The sequence below is a fragment of the Silurus aristotelis genome (assembly GCF_946808225.1).
Source record: "Silurus aristotelis genome assembly, chromosome: 1".
Classification (NCBI taxonomy): Eukaryota; Metazoa; Chordata; class Actinopteri; order Siluriformes; family Siluridae; genus Silurus; species Silurus aristotelis.
This window is the reverse complement of record NC_139574.1, coordinates 8,278,089-8,301,293: the sequence shown is the minus strand read 5'-3', so window position 1 is coordinate 8,301,293 and position 23,205 is coordinate 8,278,089. Positions and strand designations below refer to the sequence as shown.

The 23,205-nt window shown below is 40.2% G+C and overlaps 1 protein-coding gene and 1 long non-coding RNA gene across 4 annotated transcripts in view; both read right to left on the bottom strand.

Moving 5' to 3' along the window:
• ccny (cyclin Y) overlaps nt 1–21,022 on the bottom strand; it is a 60,273-nt gene extending 39,251 nt beyond the window's left edge. Inside the window, exons 1-2 of one of the 3 annotated variants that reach the window (XR_014534612.1) lie at nt 20,619–21,022; nt 20,166–20,581 (exon numbers count right to left, since the gene is read on the bottom strand). Coding sequence is in view for 1 of the 3 variants with exons in the window: in XM_083548198.1 (XP_083404324.1) it covers nt 20,166–20,319 (154 nt within the window). In the remaining 2 variants the exon portion in view is untranslated. Of the gene's footprint in view, nt 1–20,165 lie in introns of all 3 variants that reach the window. The other 2 variants (XR_014534613.1, XM_083548198.1) reach the window with 2 other exon arrangements.
• LOC310730916 lies at nt 6,072–11,311 on the bottom strand. Its single transcript, XR_014535013.1, has 2 exons — nt 8,219–11,311; nt 6,072–7,826 (listed from the first exon to the last, which is right to left on the bottom strand). It is a non-coding gene; the product is annotated as an uncharacterized lncRNA (long non-coding RNA).
• Nucleotides 21,023–23,205: the final 2,183 nt, after the last annotated feature.

The following is a 23,205-nucleotide window of genomic DNA, read 5'->3' as shown; positions in this document are numbered from 1 at the left end:
CTGAAATCTGAACTCATCTGAACAAATCCAGGCCTTTTTAAAAAGATGGAAAAAAGATTGATTGAGAGGCTAGAGAGAGAGACAGAGAAGGGGGGGGGGCAAGACAGACAGAAAGAGAGACAGAAGATTTGAATCTTAAGAAACAGAAAAAGAGAGAAAGAGAAAAAGATTTGAATCTTTGAATCTTGAGAAGCAGAAAGAAAGACAGAGAGAGAGAGAGAGAGAGAGAGAGAGAGAGAGAGAGAGAAAGCAAATTCTATCTTTTAAACTTAAGAAGGAGAGAGAGAGAGACAAAGATAAACATTTAGGAAAACGAGAGATTTGAATCTGTATTTTGGAAGAAAAAACAAAGAAAGTAAAGAGAGAGAGAGAGAGAGAGAGAGAGAGAGAGAGAGAGAGAGAGAGAGAGAGAGAGAGAGAGAGAGAGAGAGTAATTTCTATCTTTGAAACTTGAGGAGGAGAGAGAGACAAACAGAAAAAGAAAGAGATAAATGGTAGTAAGAGAGAAAGGGTAAAAGAGAGAGAGGGAGTGTGAGAGAGAGCGAGAGAGAGAGAGAGAGAGAGAGAGAGAGAGAGAGAGAGAGAGAGAGAGAGAGAGAGAGTGAGTGTGTATGACTAGAGGAAGTGTGAGAATCAGTACCATGGGAACACAAAGTGCAAATTGTGGTCTCATACAAGAATCGCTGACAACATGAAACACGCAGATTATAAAAAAGAAGAAGAGGAAGAGGAGGAGGAGGAAGATGGTGAAGAAGAAGAAGAAGACGAGAGGAACGGAGGAGTGTTCCAGCTGGACTCTGGCCATTAGTGTGTTCTTTCAGTGTCTGTCACACGGCTGTAATGAAAAGGCAGCTCTGACTCCCACATCCTCCTAACAATGAGCTCCACACAGCAGCCTGCAGCCTTTACACACAGCTGTGTGCTTTCTTTTCATCCCCCAATCTCTGGACAACACACACAGATTTCACACACACACACACACACACACACACACACACACACACACACACACACACACACACACACACACACACACACCTGAACACACCGCTGTGCTTCCGTACATCTGTTTACACTGTGATTTTACACCACCGCGTTTTGGTACCAACAGTTCCAATGTTCACGATTTCCACAATGACTTAGAAATTGATAGATGATCTTGCACCGAGCCGAGTGCATTCACCAAAGATCTTCCACGTTTATACATTTAGAGTTTAATCTTGGTGGCAGAAATTCTTGCTTTCCAGCTGCTGTCAATTATAGATGCTATAGTTGTATTTCCTCACGAGTCTCTCTTTTAAAGTAAAAAACAAAACAAAAAGAGAAATAAATAACCACGAGAACTTGGAAAGTTCTTATCAATGTCCCTGTCCCTCCCTAAACCGACCGATAGATAGAGTTACTGTGGTTAGTGTGGATCCATGAGGATGGATTTGGACTGTAATTAATATATACAGTGTGCTACAGATACGGTATATTAAAATTACGTGTCCAAAGACATCCTATAAGATTGTGTTTCTCCAACTATGTGGTAACAAGTTTGGGGAACAACCGCATACGGCTAGAAAAGTCAGGTGTCCCCAATACCTTCGTCAATATACTGTATATAGTGTGGGATTATATACAGTGGTGTGAAAATTTTTTTTGGATGTTTGTCACACTTTTTTTTGGTCCTATTTAAGAGAATTCTTGATTGTGACCACTTGTGGCAGTAATCAGGTCTGGGTGTGGATAGAGAAATTCAAACACTTTTTCACACAAGGCCATGTAGTTTTGGATTTTTTTTCCCCTCAATTATAAAAACCTTCATTTAAAAACTGCATGTTGTGTTGAAGTGTGTTATCTTTTACTAATATTTAAATTAGTTTGATGATCTGAAACATTAAAGTGTAACAAACATCTACACACAAATACACATATATACTGTGAGACCTTAGACAGGTGTGTGTGTGTGTGTGTGTGTGTGTGTGTGTGTGTGTGTGTGTGTGTGTGTGTGTGTCTTTTTCCAAATCATGTCTAATCAACTCAATTTCCCACAGGTGAACTCCAATTAAGTTGTAGATGCATCTCAGGGATGATCAGTGGAAACAGAATACACCTGAAGCGATGTGGGGGAAAAAATAAATAAAAAAATATCTACTAAAAACATTAAGTGCCCTCTGACATCTAACGCATGGCCCTTTCACAAACACTCCTTCGTAAAGCCCCCCCCAAAAAAAAAAAAAATCAAGAAATATTATTATTTATTAAAAATTTAATAAACCCAGCCGTCTTTTCCAGTTGTGTCTCCAGGAAGATGCAGCTCTACCTCTGGCGTGTTAATCTGCATTCTATGTGACACGCCCCGGTCCCTGTAGTGTTGCGACATGTCATATTCACGCTCGAGATACAGTTCGGTGAGGATTTTCTAAACAATAAAAGTATAGCACCTTTACTAATAATTATTCATAAATAATTTTTTTTTTACAGGTGCAAATGGATACAAGGACACAAGTATAGCGATGTACCCTTTCAAATTGATGCGTCTCATCGTTAACTTTCATGTCGCTGCACCGATGCGAATTGCTGAATCTTACAGTATACGTCAAGACTTTTTTTTTTCCTGTGCAGGAACCAAATGTACTTCCCCTAGATGTCAGAAAAGAGTCACTGGCTCTCTTTAAGGGCGTCTGCTAAAAGCCACGAAAGCAAATATAAATAGTAACCTTAACGATGATGGAACTGTATTGAATGGATATTCGGTGCCACCCAGATGAGGTGGGGTTCCCCCTTTCAAGTCTCAAGGTTTCTTCCTCGTGCCGTCTCAGGTAGTTTTTCCTGTCCACAGTCACCACGCGCTCGCTCATTAGGAAGAAATTTTGAAGAAATTTTAAACTTTATAACCTCTGAAGCTGCTTTGGGACAATGTCCACTGTTAAAAGCACTATGCAAATACAATTGAATTGAAATGACTTGATAACTTGCTTAAACTGGAGACTCCTTCTATAAATAAGTGAAGGAGAAAGCTTTTCACAGCTCACGTGAAAGCTTGGAAACATGCAAGTTGTCATGCCGACCCGAGAACACAAACTGGTACCGAACATAAGAGTACCTGCGGGAGGTGGTCCAGGTTCGGCTGCACCGGATCCGTGCCTCTATTCCTATTCTCGGGTGAGCATTTGGCCAGAAAGTAAAGTACTCAGCGTGGGAGTGTTTCAGCTGATGACATCATTAGGGCACTGGAAATTCTTTGCGATCAGCCGACTCGGCTAAAAGCCTTGCGCAAAGGGTTGTTGACTGCGCCAAGCAAAATGATGACTAAAGCGGAAAAATAATATGGCGAGCTACGTGGTGTTGTTTAGTGTCCGCTCTGGACAAAAAGTCCAATGCCGGGGCGATGATGTGATATGGACACAAATGCACCGGAGTTCAATAGAATCAAGGGAGTCTGAAAGGCGGCCAATGCTGCAGCAGATTGGGAGACGGGGAAGGGGGGGTGGGGGGTGCGTAGATGCGGGACAGCCGGGGGGACAGGCAGGGGACACAAGAAACAATCGCACTCGGATTTAAACTGCAGAGAATTCATTCATTCATTCATTTTCTCCCGCTTATCCGTAATTCGGGTCGCGGGGTCAGCAGTCTAAGCAGGCCCCTCACAGCACCGCCCACAGCAAGGCGGCCCCACATCACTCCGACGTCACGGACCTTGATATTTCCCTCGTAAGGGACCCCCGGAGCATAGAGGGTTAAGGGCCTTGCTCAAGGGCCCAAGAGTGGCAGCTTGGCGATACCGGGGCTTGAACCCCTGACCTTCCGATCGGCAACCCAGCGCCTTAACCGCTGGAGCCACCACTCGCCCCCTTGCAGAGAATTCATTAAAAAAAATTTAATAATATATATATATATATATATTAAAAAAAATTGTAAATAAATACTAATAGATTCATATTTTCTTCATATTTTTTCAAATATTTTTCTATATTTATTTTTTTATATATTTTTCAGATCACTATGTATTTTTTTTATATTAAGAAAAATATGTACACCCCATTATTTCAATGTTGTCCTGCTTAATTCCTTAAATTTTTATCTCATTTTTTCTGGGTAATTCCCCGAATACGTTTAAGACACTTCTTGTCAGCACTTTGCTCGAAATAAAATTCCAGAAAAATAAAATGTCTCGACTTTCTTTAAATCAGGTCGGGTAAACAGGTGAAACAGGCAAAAGGGGCATTTATTTATTCTACAATTTCAAATGCTGTGTTTTTGACCCCCAAAAAATGTGGGGGTCAAACTTTTGTCGAAATATTTCATAAAACCTGAATAGAAAGATCGCTCTCAGTGTGGGTTAAATGTAGCTCGAGACAAACTCCACACAGAGACCATGAGCTCTTTTTGCTCAGGTTTTGTCCAATCGGGCAAATCAGACAGGTCAATCAAAAACAGGTATCCTCAATTACGCATGGGATCGAACGGGAATCTTTTGGAACGTCCAATTCCACATTTAGTCCCTATTTGCTGGGAAGATGTTCCACTAGATTTTAAAATCTCATGTATCAACAAGGGTGTTGGTGAGGTCTATCAGTTACCGATCAGTTTGTGGAGGACTCGGGTGTGGTCAGCATTCTAATTCACCCCAAAAGTGTTCAATAGGACTGCGGTCAGAGCCTTATAGAAGAGGATCTTCCACTCCTATCATATCTTCATGGAGCTGGCTTTGTGCACAGGGGCGTTCTCATGCCTTGAAAATGTGTTTACAGCTATATATGCCTAATGCTATATCTTGTTGAACCACTATGTTTCAATGAGGGAGGGCTTGAATTTTTTAATTTTTGAATAAATAAATAAAAAAGATCATAGCAATTTTATTCAGCCCCTGCTATGGAACTATTACTTTACCCATCGATCTCCCCTCAAGTGAAACCTAATGCGCCTCAGTAACCAAAACAAATGTGTGGGAAAATGAAAGAACCCTCGCTAGGCCAATATTTGTCCATTCTTTTCACTGCACAATGAAAGTTTAAAAGCCTTTTGGGTTTGTAGAGCCGGATAAATCAGGACGCCTGCGAGTGCTTTATCCATGCCATGAAATGAAATTTCAATATAAAACGCCTACATGTTCAAATAAAATTAAATTAACAATGAACATTTGTCCCAGAGAAGCTTTACAGAGTAAGAGGTTGTACGAGTTTAGCGCCCATAGGCTTGTTCCTTATAATTGTAAGTTTGGCCCTAATGAGTGAGCCAGTGGCGGCTGTGGGAGGGAAAAAAATCCCTGAGACGGCATGAGGAAGAAACCTTGAGAAAACCCGTCCTCATCTGGGTGGAACCGAATGTCCATTCATTACAGTTCCATCATTGTGGAGGTGTGCAGTTAGCGATCAGCACTTAAATGTAGAACTTCTTTCTTTCGGCTTCTCCCGTTAGGGGTCGCCACAGCCGCTCATCCGCATGTTTTTACGCTTGATGCCCTTCCTAACACAACCCTCCCCATTTATCTGGCCTCGGGACCGGCACTAAGAGTGGCTGGGGTCGGTTCCCTGTCCGGGGATCGAACCCGGGCCGCAGCGGTGAGAGCGCCGCATCCTAACCACTAGACCACCAGGGAACCTGCTTAAATGTAGAACTGTTCATGCATAAAGTAGGACTTTTGGGAAATTCCAGCACGAGAGAAATTCAGGACAAAAAACACAACACGGATGCGGAAGAGTTTTGAGGTAAAATAAACGACTAAACGAACACACAAAACTGAAATGTACCCCAGAAGGTTCCTAATGAATTGAACAGCGAGTATGTACACAGAAAACACAACGTGTGCGGGATGATACAGAATAAACACCTTAATGTACCTTTGAACGCAGACTAGCGATATAGATTCTTTAGCGTTTTATGTCCAGCTTTAAGGATTTCTTTTAAAAGGAGAAAATCCTGACAATTCCTCATATCGCGAGAGTAAATGAATGAAGGATGAAAGGAATGAAGACATATGTTTAAATATGCTGAAATAAGTAGAACCTTTACATGATCAAATATTAAATATAAAACAGAACTGCATCTTTTACCCAAACAGAGTCTAACAAATCAAAATGTTCTTTTTTTTTTTTTTTTCAGTGATTTAATTTTATGTAAAACAATTTAACTTTTAAATGTAACCTTTAACAGATTATTCAATTTAATCAATATAAAAAAACTAAAATGTTACCATTTGATTTTTGTCTTTTATTTTTTTTTATATATTTTCTTTTTTATTTAAATGTTAATAATAAAAATCTGCGTTGATAAAAAGTGACAAGCTGTTTTTTTATTATTATTTTTTTGCATTTCTTTCCCCCGACTGTCCCGAAATTGAAGCGAGGTAGGTACTGAACCGTGACATGTGTCCCGTATCATGTGCATGGCCAAAAGTTTGTGGACACCCGAGTATAAGATTCGCATCCAATTGCGCATTTAGTCCCAACTGGCCACTATAAATCAAATTTTGAGCAAAATAGCAAAATGTGAGATTTTGGCGTGTGCTTGTGGAGATTTGTGCGTCATTTTATTTGTAAATTTAACATCTATGATTGGACAATGTTTATATAAAGCCTACACTGTACAATTACTGTTACCGTATAAACTAGATCATATTCGATGTGATCTGCCTGGATCTACACGACACCTTCTGACCAATCGGAGCGAAGAATTCAACACTAGGCCACGGGGTGAGACGTGATGGATACGAGACATGTGAGTAAGAGCAGGACATCATGCGGAGGGACTTTTTTTTGGGGGGGTAGAGAAGGTTTAAAGTCGCTCGTCTCGGAAAAGATGAGAAGGAATAAAAATAAAAAATAGGACGGAGACGTGAGTTTATTTACATGTTCTCCCAGACTGCCTGCAGCCCTACTTAGACAGCATGCCAAGCCGAGGCAGAACACACACTAGACACCACACACGTGTGTTTTTGGTGTTAATAGCAGGAGAAAAGCTTCGCGAGTCCAAAATAAACCCTAAGACGTGGAGGAGGAGTATCAAAGCCCCGAGACGGTTACAAATAGAGACGAGAGGCAGAAAAAGCGGTGAGCGAGACTCCGCTGGGCTTCAGATGAAACGTGGAACGACAGAAATATTCCTTCTTTCGTCGTCGCTCCGTGTAGCCATCTCGCTCATCATTTATTCATAACTCCCAAATGTTTATGGGTCACGGCACGGTGTATCGTTTTTCTCTGACGTTACGCACCTTCGGATCATTTATTGGGTGGAGGGGTGGGGATAAATAATTCAACTTACAATCACCTTCTCAACATATGCGGCCGAACTGGAGCCAGACTCGGTGCTCTGCGGAAAGTACAAACGGATCTCTGCACCAGATTTGATTGTTCTCCAGCTCCTCTGTACCTCACACGCTCAGATCATCAGTCTTGTATCATCTTATCATCGTTAAGAGCGCAATCACGCCAACGACAGCCGCTGAGATACGAGCGGGGATCACAGCAACGCTACGGAGAACAGTGAAAAATCTAGAAATTCGCAATTTCGACAATATTTTAATATCCAACCGCAGGATTCTGAGAAATTATTGGTTCTTTTGGTAAAGGAGAAATTGGACGCAGGGTTCGCATCTGAAAGTGGCGACACTCACCTTCCGGCTTCTATACCTACTTTTATTTTAAAATATTGCACATTTAGCCACAATATATTGCTTCTTTAGCTTTACTCCAAAGTCGGACGGATGGACGGACGGAGCAGTTCATCACTATTGTAAAGCAACTGTTCTTGTTTCAACGGTTCACAACCACAATGAAGTAATAACTGCATTCCGACCATAGCTTCTGAGAAAGCTGGGATATGCGAAGAAAAAAAATGCACTGTGCTGTAATGTATATGTGACAAAAATGCTATTCTTTTTCTTCTAAATCATAGTACCATATTTTCCGGACTATAAGCCGCTACTTTTTTCCCCCCACTCTTTGAACCCCGTGGCCTAAACGATGAAGCGGCTAATTTATGGATTTTTCCGAGGTTTTTCCCGGTTTTACAAACTTAATGGCAAAAAACTGAACTCCATAACATCAGATCAATGAAATTGCGAAACGGGTTCAGGTGAACCAATGAAACTCTTTATATTAAATCAGATGCGCTCCCACTGAATCGGGCTGCACCACATCATAACTATGGATTATGTTCCTCTGACGTTTGACCTGCCGCTCACTCGGACTGTCTACAGGAAATGCGAATCATTCGTCACGCTGAAAACAACCGGGCATGAAAAAACGCACTTCACCTGTGTTCTGATGGTGATTTTTAAACGCACGATGATGCCAAAAGAAAAACTTCAGAGAGAAATAGTTGTGAAAGGAAGGAGGAAGACAGTGAACAATGACTTTCTTGGTAGGCTACTGTTTAGATACAAGTCGTGTAACAGACACTGTCTTTCGTTAAAGCCTGTGTAAAGTTCATTAGTTTCAGTGTAGACACCTGCAGCTTATAGACAGGTGCAGCTTATTTATGTTCAAAATAAAAATCTTTGTCAAATTCAGTGGGTGCGGCTTATATTAGGGTGCGCTTAATAGTCCAGAAATTACGGTACTTGGATCCTTAAGTACATTTGAAGGCAATTTCTTTGTATTTTAACTCAACTGAAAGTTTGAAATCTTAAATTTTTACTGGAGTCATATTTCACCTACTTTATCTGTACTTTAAGTCAACACATGCTTTGTTTACTTCATCCACCACCAGACAGACAGACAGACAGACAGACAGACAGACAGACGCTTGTTTGTGCTCTGTGTTAGACAGGCTGAATGATCGGAATCTGATTTTAGCTTAAACTGGCCAAATCCCTGCGAGAAAGAGAGAGAAAGAGAGAGAGAGAGAGAGAGAGAGAGAGAGAACATGAATAATTACAGGCTCTACACGCTTATCAAAACTCAAACACGCTCAGGCAGCAGAGTCTTATCAGCACTCGAGCGTGCTCATTTCTATTCAGCTGGATGACTGATGGTGAAGTAAAGAGGTGGTGTGTGTTCACAGCTGGGTAGCGCCCCTTTATTTCCCTCTTCACTCAGTCACTCGTTCACTTTGCTGTGTGCTCAACTACTCACCTCATTCTCCACCTCTGCCTCCTCCTCCTACACTTTCTCCATCTCCACCTCCTCCACCTCCTGTTCAGCCCCGGCAAGGACAGGAGACTTTTTCTGAGCACTTAACTATATATGTGCTCTGCGTCGGTCACAGTGACCCGAGATTTACCCGATACTACAGACACAACAAACTCAAACCAGACACAACAAAAAGACGCTGTAAAATATCTGCAAGCTTTTATCCTCAGTTGGAAATCGACCCATCTACACAATATTAGGGACAAACGTTTGTGGAAACCTGACCAAGAGATTCAACAATTTCTAAACATCCCAGTCCAGATTTAGTCTTCATAATTTCCTCCACTCTTCTGGGAAGACGTTCCACTGGATTTTCCTCGTAAAGATGTGATTATTCAGCACACATGGGTGTTAGTAAAGTCAGATACCGATGTAGATGAGAAGGTGAGCAGGTCTGGGGGTGCAGTCAGCTTTCACATTCATCCCAAAGGTGTTTAAAAGGGGGTTGAGCTCTAATGCAGGAGATCATCCAGTCCAACCCATGTACTACATATCTTCATGGAGCTGGCTTTGTGCACAGAGGCATTGAGATGCTGGAACAGGTTTTCTAGTTAAAGTAAAAATGTAATGCTGCATCATCCAAAGACACCCTACACAACTGTGGTAACAGTTTGAAAAGAAAACGATATATATGGCAGGAAAAACCAGGTGTCCCAATACTTTTGCCAATATGGTGTATCTTAATACGTTACTACAAGATTTATATTACGGAAAATCCTTCCAATTTGGGAACATACAAAACGCTCTTTAGCCACTTCAGTGTGCGTTGTTACATTATAACACATTAGAAACCCAGATGTTTGCTGCAGATACTAAAGCTGTAATTACTTTCACGTTAAAGAATAAATGCGTAGATAAAAATCCTAAAAAGCGTTAAAATGCTTCTTTATTCATTACGTCTACCGTCATAATATCGAGGTGCGTGTGCGGTGCACAGTTTAATGTTCAGTTTGTTTTTCCGTTTCACTTGAATTCTCAGTGCTCAAAGCCCTCTGGAAGGTCTTTATCTCACAATTAACCCTTTTTCTGTTTGGGTTCCCATTTTTCCTTCAGCTGAATCAGGGGTCTCCAAACTCTTGTACACTAAGGATCGGATTATTTTATCGGTTGTTTCAATCGTTTTGTGTCTCGAAGTTGGCGCTTAGTTTGGAGATGGTGAAGGGCTTCGTCGACCCATTAGCTAATGCATCTCCACAAAGTACACATATGGGCTTTAGAGCATGTGAACCAGCTGTAGACAAAAACAGTCATTTAGATACGAGTCGTCATATAGTTTTAATTAATCTGCGTTCTTTTATCCCTCTCTCTCATCGGTAGCTGTCTCTCCACTATCACAATCATGAGGTCTTTTCTTACCTCCTCCACTAGAGACACTTTAGAGGGATGTTGGTTTAATACTTAGTAGTATAGTGATAATAGTAATAATTAGCTCAAACTGCTAGTGTGGAAATCAGCTTTTCTAAAATCTTGCCATGTGGCTCTTAAAGGCTAATATAAAGCCTGTACATATAATTATGTACAGCATAATTCTAGACTCACGGACAGTTTGCAAAATCAGCATTATTGTGCATTAAACCTTTAACCATTACCTATGGTACCTATTAACCAATTATGTAGTAACATGTGGTTCTTCCCCAAACTAGGTGTCACTACTTTTGTCGAGAGATTATATATATATATATATATATATATATATATATATATATATATATATATATATATATTGTGTGTGTACTGTTACTATAGAAAACACTGAGTATTAAACCAAATATAATAATATAGCCTAAAACCGATCAGAACACCAGCTTTGAAGTCAACATTTCAAAGCTGTTAATTCAATAACATTAATATGACGACTGCTGTTCACTGGAACACAAACAAGCCGCAGCACTATTGTTTTTTTACAGCACGTCCTCACCGTTTTGTTTTTTTTCTGAATCAGAGTGCGTGCGCTTCTGCTAAAATTAGCATCCGTGCTGAGCGAGTGATATGGGATGATGGCGGGATGAATCAAAGCCTCGCGAACGGCTTTTTATCCTTTTCAGTCTTTCGATCCGTGCGTTCTCTGCTCATTCCGCTATCTATGGAGGTTTTAATCCGCCGAGACAGGTCTGGGTTTTGCACTCGGATTTATTTTCCACAAGAACAGAAAAGACTTGATTGGGAGACTTGGCGAAAGCAAATGGGAATTGTTGCGTTTCTGTCAAATGAATAGCTTTTTTTTTTTTTTTATAAAACCTATACTGAGATTTCACTTCATATATATATTCATTAGAATATGACAGGAGATACTGCACACGGGTTCGACCGGTCTCATGCAAGTACCTATTGAGTAGTTTTGCATCCTTCATATCTCTGACGAGTCTTTGTTTTGATCGGATTTATAAAGGGGAGATACGGCTTCACGCCTCTCTCAAAAAACAGTGGAGGCGTGTCAGGAGGCGGAGCTAAAGAGACGCCAGCTTTTGCGTAGCGATCGTCCTCCAGCTGCGACATCGCTGTAAATAATTAAATAACAAAAACTTCACAGAAATGAACTACGCCCAACAATTGGATCCGACCGCATATATTTGATACAAATGAATATAGCTAGAGTCAGCTGTATACGATAGTCCTTAAAGGTACCAAGCCAATCTGAGTGTACTAAAGGTTGGTGACATTTCTTTTTGCATCTAAAAAAAAAAAAAAAAAAGGGGGGGGGGGGGGTTTAAATATTTTCACTCCTGCTTCACTCTCATGGCTGACCGTCTCCTGGTCACAGGTTTAGCTGGTAGTCATTCACCGCCTCGAGACACACATGGTCAGAATCACGCTGCGGTCTATCGAGGAAACTTGACGTGGTGGAAGCGGCTCAGATATCGCAGCCATGAATCAACAAAAAAAGAAAAAAAAAAAAACCTTTTAAGGTTAACCCCGTTTTGTGGCACCGCTCGAGTGTCCATTAACGTGTGTAAACACCGCGTCGAGTGTTTCAACTGAAAATCGTGCGGTAGCAAATACAATTTTATAAATTGGCCTAGATTTCAGAGCACTTGTGGGTTTATGACGTGCATTAACGTGCATTATCGTGCATTGTTGTGTCCCACCTAATGGACCTTCATAGAAGTAGATGCCGACCCCGCAAAAGATCCCGATCCATCTAGAAACACACCAGCATTATTTAGATTCCACCTCATGTAGTGTTTGGACACTGGACCGCTGAGTGTTTAAAGGCTTTGGCATGGAGAATCAGGTGTTGGATCTGATGATGATCGCAAATGTTGAGCTATTTTATGAGTTGCTCAGTAGCTCCTGGTTCTATAACCATAAAGACCGTATAAGACTGCAGAAAGATCATTACTTATAATCTTACACTCCAATGTTAGTTCTCACTCTTCAGTGTTCTGTATTGGTTAAAGACTATAATCACACTCTTGATGTCACCCAAATGAGGATGGGTTCCCCTTTTGAGTCTGGTTCCTCTCAAGGTTTCTTCCTCATAACATCTAAGGGAGTTTTTCCTTGCCACAGTCTCCATGGCTGCTCATCAGGGATAAATACACACCATTTACCTTAACTGTTAAATTCTGTAAAGCTGCTTTGAGACAATGTGAAAAGCTCTATAGAATTAAACTACGCTTGATCTTATTAACCTCGGTGTCTACACTCGTTATCTATTTGGAGTAAAACGTTCACAGCGATCACTTTGTCAGTGTACAATGACGACAACGCCGCAGGTTTAAAGCATCAAGTAAGAAACAACCCAACTAAGCAAAACTATCCAGCCAATAGCAGAGTGTAAAGCTGGTTTTCCATCACACACACACACACACGCTGTAGAATCCGACGCCGGCATGGGCTTTCGGTTCGGTGCACGTGTCCCGAACGCAAACCTTTTGTACGTGCACAACATTGTTACGATCTGATTTCCCCTCGTCAACACAGTGTTCGTATTAAGATTCTTTTGCCTTTTATGTTAAGCATCAAGAATTTCTCTTAAAAGGAGAAAATCCCGACAAGAGTGAATAAATGAAGGATGGAAGGAATGAAGACATTTGTTAAAGTATGTTAAAATAAGTAGAACAGTTAAGTAAGAATTAATATTCATGTAAACACACACACACACACACACACACACCGCCCAAATGGGGTCTAACAAATGTAAACTATTTAAAAAAAAAAAATCCATTTATTTAATTTGATTTAATCAATTTATTTTGTGCCAATTGAACTGATCACTCAATTTAATCAATATAATAAATACATGTACCTAATTAATTCTATTTTATTTGTATATTTTCTATTTTTTATAAAACATAAAATATTATTTTATATATTATTTAACCAAGCAGGCATTTTTAATGTTTTATTTTTTATTTTTTTTTATGTAAACTGTTGATGTTTACAAATGTTAATAATAATAATAATAATGTTAATAATAATAATAATGTTAATAATAATAATAATAATAATAAAAATAGCATTAGTACTGAAAATGACCGAAGTACATACTGAACCGTGACTCTCGTGTTACCCCCTCTTGAAGCAGACCAAAACTGAACAAGACTAGAAAAAGACCAAAGGTTTTTTATTTTTTATTCTTCAGTATCAGTGACTATGTGCTTATAACATCTGACTTTACAAACATCACAAATCTCCATAAGCGCACTAGAAAATCTAGTGTAACATCTTCTCAGAAGAGTGGAGGTTCTTATAACAGCTAACAGGGACTAAATGTGGAATGTGATGTCACATGGCATACTTAAGGTTAGGTGTCCACACACTTTTGTGAGATTTTGAATAGACCCGTGTTGTGTTTGGTCTTTGAGAATCAAGTGGGGGAAAAAAAAAATTCTCAGCTTTCTTCTGCTCGTGTTTACCACGGCTGCCTATATGCCTGGAGAGCACTATATTCACCTATTCACTGCGTTTTCCAGTGAATATCATGCAGTCAGCTGTCTGCTGCTTCGCATTACGTTAATGCGATGTACATATTGCGTCCATGCGACAAATGTCACGTGATCGCATACTTCCCAGTATGTGTTTGAGTCATCTCAAGTGGTCATTTCGACAGAGCAGAGCGGTTACGATACCCGGCGAAACGAAACGCCGTTCTTCCAGAACCGCAAAACACAAAACAAGCTGTAAAAACCCACACACTGGACTACACAACTACACTATATTATTACGATTATATGACTGAACATGACCTGTTGCTTAGCAGCACGTTTTGTTTTGTTTTTTGTCCTGACTTGACCAAGGCTTCCCTTTTCTTTCTTAAAGACACATGAAGTCACATGAGACAAAAACCCAGATTGCCTTTGCTCCCAGAAATTTTTCATGATTCCAGTCTAGGAACGCAGAGCGACCCGGAGCGGCGGTTTAACACCAGAACCAGAATCGTTACACTTCACAGGGTGTGAAGTGTTGAGTAATGAAAGCAGGACAGAGGTTTCATTAGAGGAGATTTAAAGGAAGAGAAGCGAGGCAGAGTGTTCATTCGAACACAAAACACACACACACACACACACACACACACACACACACACACGCACACGAAGATAAAAGCTCATCTACGTGCTTCTGCTTGGTGCCTAATTTAAACTGCTGGATTTCCTCCATCTCAGCAGCAGGCAATGGCTGGCCTTAAACACATACACACACACACACACATAGATAAAAGCTTCACTACATGCTCCTCCCACATCTACTCAATGCATGATTCAAAGTGCTGGACTTCCTCCATTTCAGCAATCTGGTACTTACTGGCCTTAAACACACACACACACACACACACACACACACACACACACACACACACACACACACACACCCCATTTCCATGTCCGTTTATCTACAATATTTGGGCAAAAATTTGTGGACACCCAAGCATAAGATTCCTACATACCACATTTAACCTCCTTATAAGAACCTCAGGGAAGATGTTCCACTAGATTTTGAAATGTTCCTGTGGAGATGTGTGTGAGATGAATTCAGACGCAAGGTGTTAGTAAAGTCATATACTGATGAAGGTGAGGTGAGGAGGCCTGGGGGTTCAGTCAGTGTTTACATTCATCCCGAAGGTGCTTAATTGGGCTGAGGTCAGAGCTCTACAGCAGGAGATCTCTCACTCCAACCCATGCGGAGCAGATCTTCACGGAGTTTGCTTTGTACACAGGGACATTGCCATGCTGGAACAGGTTCGGTTCTCCTAGTTAAAGAGAAGGGAAAATCTCATGCTACGGTATCCAAAGCCGTCCGTGTTTGCGGTATTTGAGAAAGAAGCACATACGGCTGGGAAATGCTACGTGTCCCAATACTTCTGCTCGTGTAGTGTATAATATCCGGACCACGTCGGGGTTCATGTGCGGTAGTACGTACTATAAACCGTTACACAGGATTACTCTAAGCCCGAAAGCACCGTAATGAAACAGATGTTAGATCTCATTAGGCATCAATTACAAATGAAAATAAATGATTTCTAAATAAATAAATAAATGAATAATCACAACAGCATGTGCCACATGTACTTACTGTAGTGCACTAAACAGCAGCCTTAACAGTCTGGGATTATTCTTTGAGTTTCAGAATACAAAAAAAAACCCAAGAAACAGTTTAAAAAGAACTTCATTTTAAGAATAAATCAATAATGGAATGAACACATTTCTGATAAGTGTAGCTGATAAACTCATCATGATCATATGGAATAATCTGCACCAGTATACCTCTATACCTGTAAAGAGGTTTAGTAATAGACACTTGCCAAAAGAGGAACGTAATCAACACCTGGGCATCGATGACGATGGTATGAAACAATCAAAAGTTAAATATTTGTATATATCAGCACATCCGGCTTCCTCTACAGTAACAGTGCAGAACGATTACTCTTTTCTAACATCACATTTATGGCATTTGGAAGATTCCCATAAAAACTCTCTCGTTCAGCTGAGGGTTAGGAGACCTGCTCAAGCACTGGCATCTTGTTTAGAAGTCCAACATCTTATCCAATGAACCACTTCCCTTTTTTCTTCACTAAACTAAAGACCATTGTATCCTATTTTAAAAAGAATTCCGAAAGAATTTCCTTTGGGATTCATAAAGTCTTGCCCTGTCCTAGTCTAGTCCTGGTCTAGTCTTTGCCCTGTCCCTGTCTTTGCCCTGTCCCTGCCCTTGCCCGGTCCCTGTCCAGTCCTTGCAATGTCCCTGTCCGGTCCTAGTCTAGTCCTTGTCTGGTCCTTGCCCTGTCCAGTCTTTGCATTGTCCTTGCTCTGTCCTAGTTTGGCCCTTGCTCTGTCCTAGTCTGGTCCTTGCCCTGTCCTAGTCTCAGTATGGCATGAAACTGAATGTAAAATTTACATCTCTGATGCTCCTGTTATCACTCAGCTGTTTTTCAATACTGCAAAGTCAATGATGTATGAATCCATAAAATGAGAATCCTTTTGAGTTCCTATCAAGGTTTCTTCCTCATGAAGTCTCATGGTGTTTTCCACTGGCACATCTGGCTCATTCATTAGGGATAAAATTATAGAAACTAAATCCATCAATTGAAAACGTCATATTTGTAATCGATTTCTTTCTGAAAAGCTGTTTTGTGACTATGAACGTTAAGGTGTTATACGAATAAACTCAAACTAAACTGAAAATAATAATAATAATAATAATATTAATAATAATAATAATAAAACACTTGTGCTACTTTGAGTGAACTTTTCTGGACTGATGCAGAGCTCTGGCTCACCGTCTACAAAAAAAAAGAAGGAAAGTTCGTCCTAACCGAAACGCCTAAAACACACGCTCAGTCCTGTGCACACGTGAAGACGTCTTGGCCGGCGCCGATTCCACCGAGAGTTTAATTACTTTCTCACACTTTCTCTTACAATCTACACGAGTGAACTTCCTGTCGCCTTTCGAAAAAACAAGCCTGATCTGAAGGCCATTACCGCAACCTAACAACAAGCGTAAAATTGTACAACAAAACAAAAATGTTAAACAAAAGTACTGCCATCTTGTATGGTCGGAGTTGAAGGAGTCATGTGACTAAAAATACATTACCATTTTTTTTCTTCAAGAGCGTTTTCGAATATATCGGGTTTGAAATGGATGTATCCGTATGCAAGTTACACGCTGAGCCGTCTCTTCTGGCTTTTTTGTGCTAAAATTCCTGAGATGTACTCCGGCTTGATCCTGCGTCCTTCAGCTCTAGGACCGATCGAAGTCATGATCGAGGACGATATCGAATCTCTAAAAGCGAGAGGTGAGGAGTATACGCTTTTTGAACCAAAACATGCATAGGCTTCCTACACATGTTTAATCTACGAAAAGAAACTTACATCAGCTCTAGGTGTTAACGCTTTCCGTGTTCTGTGGGAGTATAGGGCAAAAATAAACGCACTCTCACGCATATTATATTATTGCTGTTACAATAACCTCCACTATTCTGAGATGTTCCACTAGATTTGAGTGTGCTTGTGGAGATTTGTGCTCATTCGGCTACAAGTGTGTTCGTAAAGTCAGGTACTGAAGAGTTTAGAGCTCTACAGCAGGAGATCTTCCACTCCAACCCATGAAAAGCATATCTTTCGTGGAGCTGGAACAGGTTCGGGTCTCCTAGTTCAAGCCAAGGGGAAATTTAACGCTACCACATCCATAGATCTCCTCTACACAATTGTGTGGCAAATTCGTGGAAAAGCACATGGCTGGAAAGTCGGGTGTCCCGATACTTTTGGTCGATTATAGGTTTGCAAACACCTCAACGATGATAAAAATAAATTTCATGAATGGACATTTGGTGGCACCCAGATGAGGATGGGTTTCCCTTTTAAAGCAGCTTTCGGGACAATGCCCATTCCTGCCAGCGCTATACAAATAAAAGTGAAATCAAATTCAAATCATTCGTCCCCGATTCGCCTCATTTGCATATAGCGACGCCCACAAAATGCCATATAAGGTCGAGAGCACAAACAGCTGCAAGCACGAAATGAACACTCAGCGGAAAAGTCTGGACGGCAAGAAAAAGTCAAGATTGAATCGTTCGTTTAGGTTGGTCACGTGGTTGATCGGGTCGAGGTTTGTGGTAGTATGTTTACGCACGCAGCAGCACAACGTGAACGTTTTTACAGATCCCAAAAAAACTCGGACACTGGTACCAACGATTCACGAGTAAATCAGCTCCTGTTTGATGAACAAAAGGCTGATTGATATTAGACCGTCGTGTGCTTTTGATCTAATCTGGATAATGGGGTCTTTTTATTCGAAATGAACTCAAATTGCCATTTATCTTGCGTCTTTTTAAATCTCATGTCCTTATAATTTATGCCACAGGCTGCTGTGAAAACACGGAATTACACCGAGATGTAACGTGGTCCATGACAAACTCTCGAATCTTGCTCCTGAGGTACCAGTGGTCCTGCCCCACCTGCCTGATGGAGTAGTTTTAGATTAGAAATCGTTTGTTGCTGCTGAAAATAGTTCCACATGAACAGTTTAAAGATCCATGAGGTTCCTGTAGAGGGTTAGAATTAAGGAGAGTGAAGATGGCGTTCGGGCTGTAATGTAAACGGTCTGCTAGAACGTCTTCGAAACACTCAATCAGTGAACAGCTGAAACCTTAACAATGGTGGAACTATAATGAACGGACATTCAGGGTCTGTCGAGTCTGGTTCATCTCAAGGTTTCTTCCTCTAAGAGGGTATCCCCGCAACTTATTTTTACAGACAAATTTTGATCTATTTATCTCTGTAAATCTGCCAATTGTACACAAGTGAGTCTGAACTGAACTAACAGGGTTCTACCAAAGTAAAGACGGCATCGCTCCTAACTAACACCGTGTTCTCCGGCTTTTCCTGCTCTCGCCTGATGATCCACCATGAACATTTCCTGGTTTTAAATGGTGAAACCTGACGGTCAGTGATGTTCTAAAGAGGCCAAATTGCACGCGAGGTCGCTTTCGAAGTGGATTTGTACTAAATCGTGCTTCAAAGTTACAGATATAATATAATAAATAATGCTAGATTATAACAACGAAACCCATATTACGTACAAAGGAGGTGGAGACCTTCTTGCAGAAAATTCATAACGTCCATTAAGGGACGTTTGTAGAAGATTGTCAGGAAGCCTTTGATCTACGACATCAACAGAAAACATACGAGATACTCAAACTCCAGTTCTCCTGGGGGGTCAATTCCACTTTAATTATCCTACTGAAATGGAATATTATGTCAATTGTGTCCATGTGATGGACATTTAGGAGACATGGTTGGACATGGTCAAGGCGACCTTGACGCTACAGCGAATACAGAATAGTGCAAACCTCTTCCACGTCTCTGCTACAAGGTAAAGATGCACCAATCAGAGACGGTACCAGGAGAAGATGAGGAGGAGGACTACCCTGAACATCTCTCTTCAGAGGGAACATGAGTATTATTGATCATCATCATCACATTATGTTGTGAACCAGAATTTTGAATATTGAATATTGAAAAATCATTGTGTTGTGGACCATCGGAGATGTTACCAGGAGAGGATGAAGATGAGGTCTTCACTGAATCTGCCACTGGGCAATAAATCTGAGTATTGAACATCATGTTATATTGTGGACCATCAATCTGAGATGTTACCAGGAGAGGATGAGGTCTACACTAAATCTGATGCTTCAGAGGAAACCTGAGTGTTGAATATCATCACCATCATGTTATATTGTGGACCATCAATTGGAGATGTTTACGGTCTACACTAGATCTGATGCTTCAGATGAAACCTGAGTGTTGAACATCATCATCATGTTATATTGTGGACCATCAATTGGAGATGTTATCAGGAGAGGATGAGGTCTACACTAAATCTGATGCTTCAGAGGAAACCTGAGTGTTGAACATCATCATGTATGCACGAATGTTGTGTTGATGTAGGTGTGTATCATCTCATACAGCTCAGATTTCTGAGAGCGCAGGGATGGGGATTGGTTCTGACATCATGATCATAAAAAATAAAATAAAAAAAAAAAAATTAAAAAAAAAGGAGAGAAACCAAGCCCTGAGTGAGAGATGATGGATGTTCTGGAGGACTCACCGTCGATGTTCTCGCGGTCGCTGATGTGCTGCAGGTTGCAGCCCGTGTCCTCGCGGCTCAGCTCGGCTTCCGGTCGGTATGGCTCCAGGCGAGAATGGGCGTTTCGCCGCAGTTTGGGACTGGAGGACACGCAGCAGGAGGTCGTGTTCCCCATGATGTCCGCAGACGATGCGACGGAGAAGAGAAATGCCTCCGCTTGAAAATAAGGATGAATGGATGAGTGACGGATGGATGGATGGATGGATGGACGCCACCCAAGTCAGGGGAAGAGCAGACCTCGAAGAACACGGTCTACACACATGTATCCGGTCCCGGGCGTCGGCGTGCGCACGGTAAAGCCATCGAAATGCACCGACAGCGCACGTGTAAATAAGAAGCAAGATACACGCACACGGCTCCACCCGCTAGAAATCCCCCTCACACACACACACACACACACACACACACACACACACACACACACACACACACACACACACACACACACACACACACACCTACAAATCAAATCTCCGGCTACACATTCTTCCCGAAGTCAGAGCGCCGAAATGACACGTCGTTACCGTCACCAAACGGCTTCTACACGCTCACGGGAAACGACACGTCGGTAGAATAAAACCGGTCGCTAAAACGGTTACTGTTGTTAGAAAGTAAATATAAAAAAAAAGAAACACGGCCGAGCAGCATCCGAGCTACGGGTATTTCTTTATTTACTGTGCTGCGGTCAGTGTCACTCCATAACGGCGCCGGCATGCAACTGAGCAGTAGAGGAAAAAAGGTTCCGGCGCGCGCGCGCACACACACACACACACACACACACACACACACACACACACACACACACACATAAAAACCCTGAGGTATACATTTATGTTTACCAGTCAAACGTTTGATTTAATCAATCATTATATTAATTTATCCTGTATATACATTAAATCCTATTTGTCACATACACATTAATACGACATGTAGTGAAATGTTCTTTTTTTACGACATTCCAACATGTAAATAAAAATAGAATAGAATAAATAAAGTTAAAAAATATAAAGTATAAAAAAATAAGGTATAAGTAAGTATAAAAATAATATTGAATAAAATATGTATGTATGTATATACTGTATATATATTTATATATATATATATATATATATATATATATATATATATATATATATATATATATATATATATATATATATATATATAAAAGGCAGAATGGATGTCTATGTATATGACAGATATTGACAGAGTGTCCCAGTGTGATATCGGTAGGAAAAGTAAGTCCAGTAGAGGAAGTCCAGGTACTGGCTGTTTTCCTGGTTTAAACTCCGGATGGCCTGTGGGAAGAAGCTCATCCTCATTCTCTCTGTGTTTTCCTTCAAGGTGTGAAAGCGTTTCCTTGAACGCAGTAGAGAAAAGAGTCCATTAAATACATTGTATATCCTAGAAAATGTTATATCTATATATCTTCTGTGTCTACATTGTGTATCATTTTTTACACTTGTACACATCTCATATTGTACATTTGTACATCTAACATTCTCTACAAATATTGTGCCTTACACACATCCTGCACTAATAGAACTTCTCATACATTTTCATATATATATGTTTATATTTATTCTTAGTGTACTTGCTCACCAGCTCCCACACATTTTTACACTGTTCAGAACTTATATATATATTTGTTGTACTTAATAAACAGCTCATGCACATTTTCACTGTAATAGACTTTATTTATTTTCTGTACATTAACACACTTGTATATTACATGTTCCACATACATTTACATATGTATCTTTAATTGCTACTATTTGCACTAACTATCTCTCCAAACTATGAAAGAACGCGTACAGAATTAAGGATATTTTGAAAACAGTTACAAATGTAAAAAAAATATGATTGTGATGATTGTGAGAAAGAAGCTTTCATGTGTCGCATGAACTTTACAGCACAGTGAAATAATTTCTTTGCATGTGATGTTAGGAAGCTGAGGTCACAGCAAAGGGTCAGTCATGATACAGCACCCCTGGAGCACTGAGGGTTGAGGGCCTTGCTCAGGGGAAAAGAGATGATTCCCCTCAATTTGCCTGATTTGAGAAAAAAAATCTCTTAGGAAAATCCATCAACAGTTTTTGATTAGGGATTTTTTTTTTCGATCAAGTGTCTTCACAAATGCAATAAAACATCTGCTTGCACAACTAATATCATCTGGAACTCCTTCACGATCATCTCTCGTAGGCTTGTTGTAATTTCTGGAAAACTTTGTCACCTAAAATGTCGGTAGGATCGATATTCTAATGTAAAAAAACAATCCTTTTTGATTCAACAATAGGATACTTTAGGATTGATCCAGCCGTCCCTGGAGCCCCTAAAGAAACCCAATGCTGGAAATACATATATATATATGAGATAGGAGGAAATCTTATATTTCAATGCTTATGCATTTGTTTGCGAAACTTCTGCATCCTGTAAGATATTTGTCTTCTATTTAAAATGTGTTGATATTTGTGTGATATACATGAAAAATCTTCCTTTTTCTTAATGCATCCTCTCATTAAACCTGCTGTGTTTCCTCTCTATATATGGTGCATGCTTTTAGACTTGCTCACAATCATTAGAATTAGTTGCATGAGGTTACGTTTTCCCTGAAATGCCTGTGACTGTGCATACTTTCTGACACAATATTACGTAAGTGATTAAAGTCCATCACCACTTCATTTCTTTATACTGGAGTTCAATGTCAAAATGAAACTATACGCGTGAACGTGGTTTGTCTGAACCACTGCCCTTTTACTAGCGAGAAATGAAAGCGAAAATACTTTTTGTACAAAATTGGTGTTTTGACACTAGTACCCAGAATGTATGATAGCTAAATACACCCAATTTTATATTGTGATAGATTACTAAAAGTGCCAAAAAAAACCCAACAAAAACAGAATGAACAATATTAGTTTTATCAGTGAAATTTGATTTAGTATATATTTTTGTATAAATATATATAAAAATATTTTTTTTAATTTATAACTATAAAAACAAA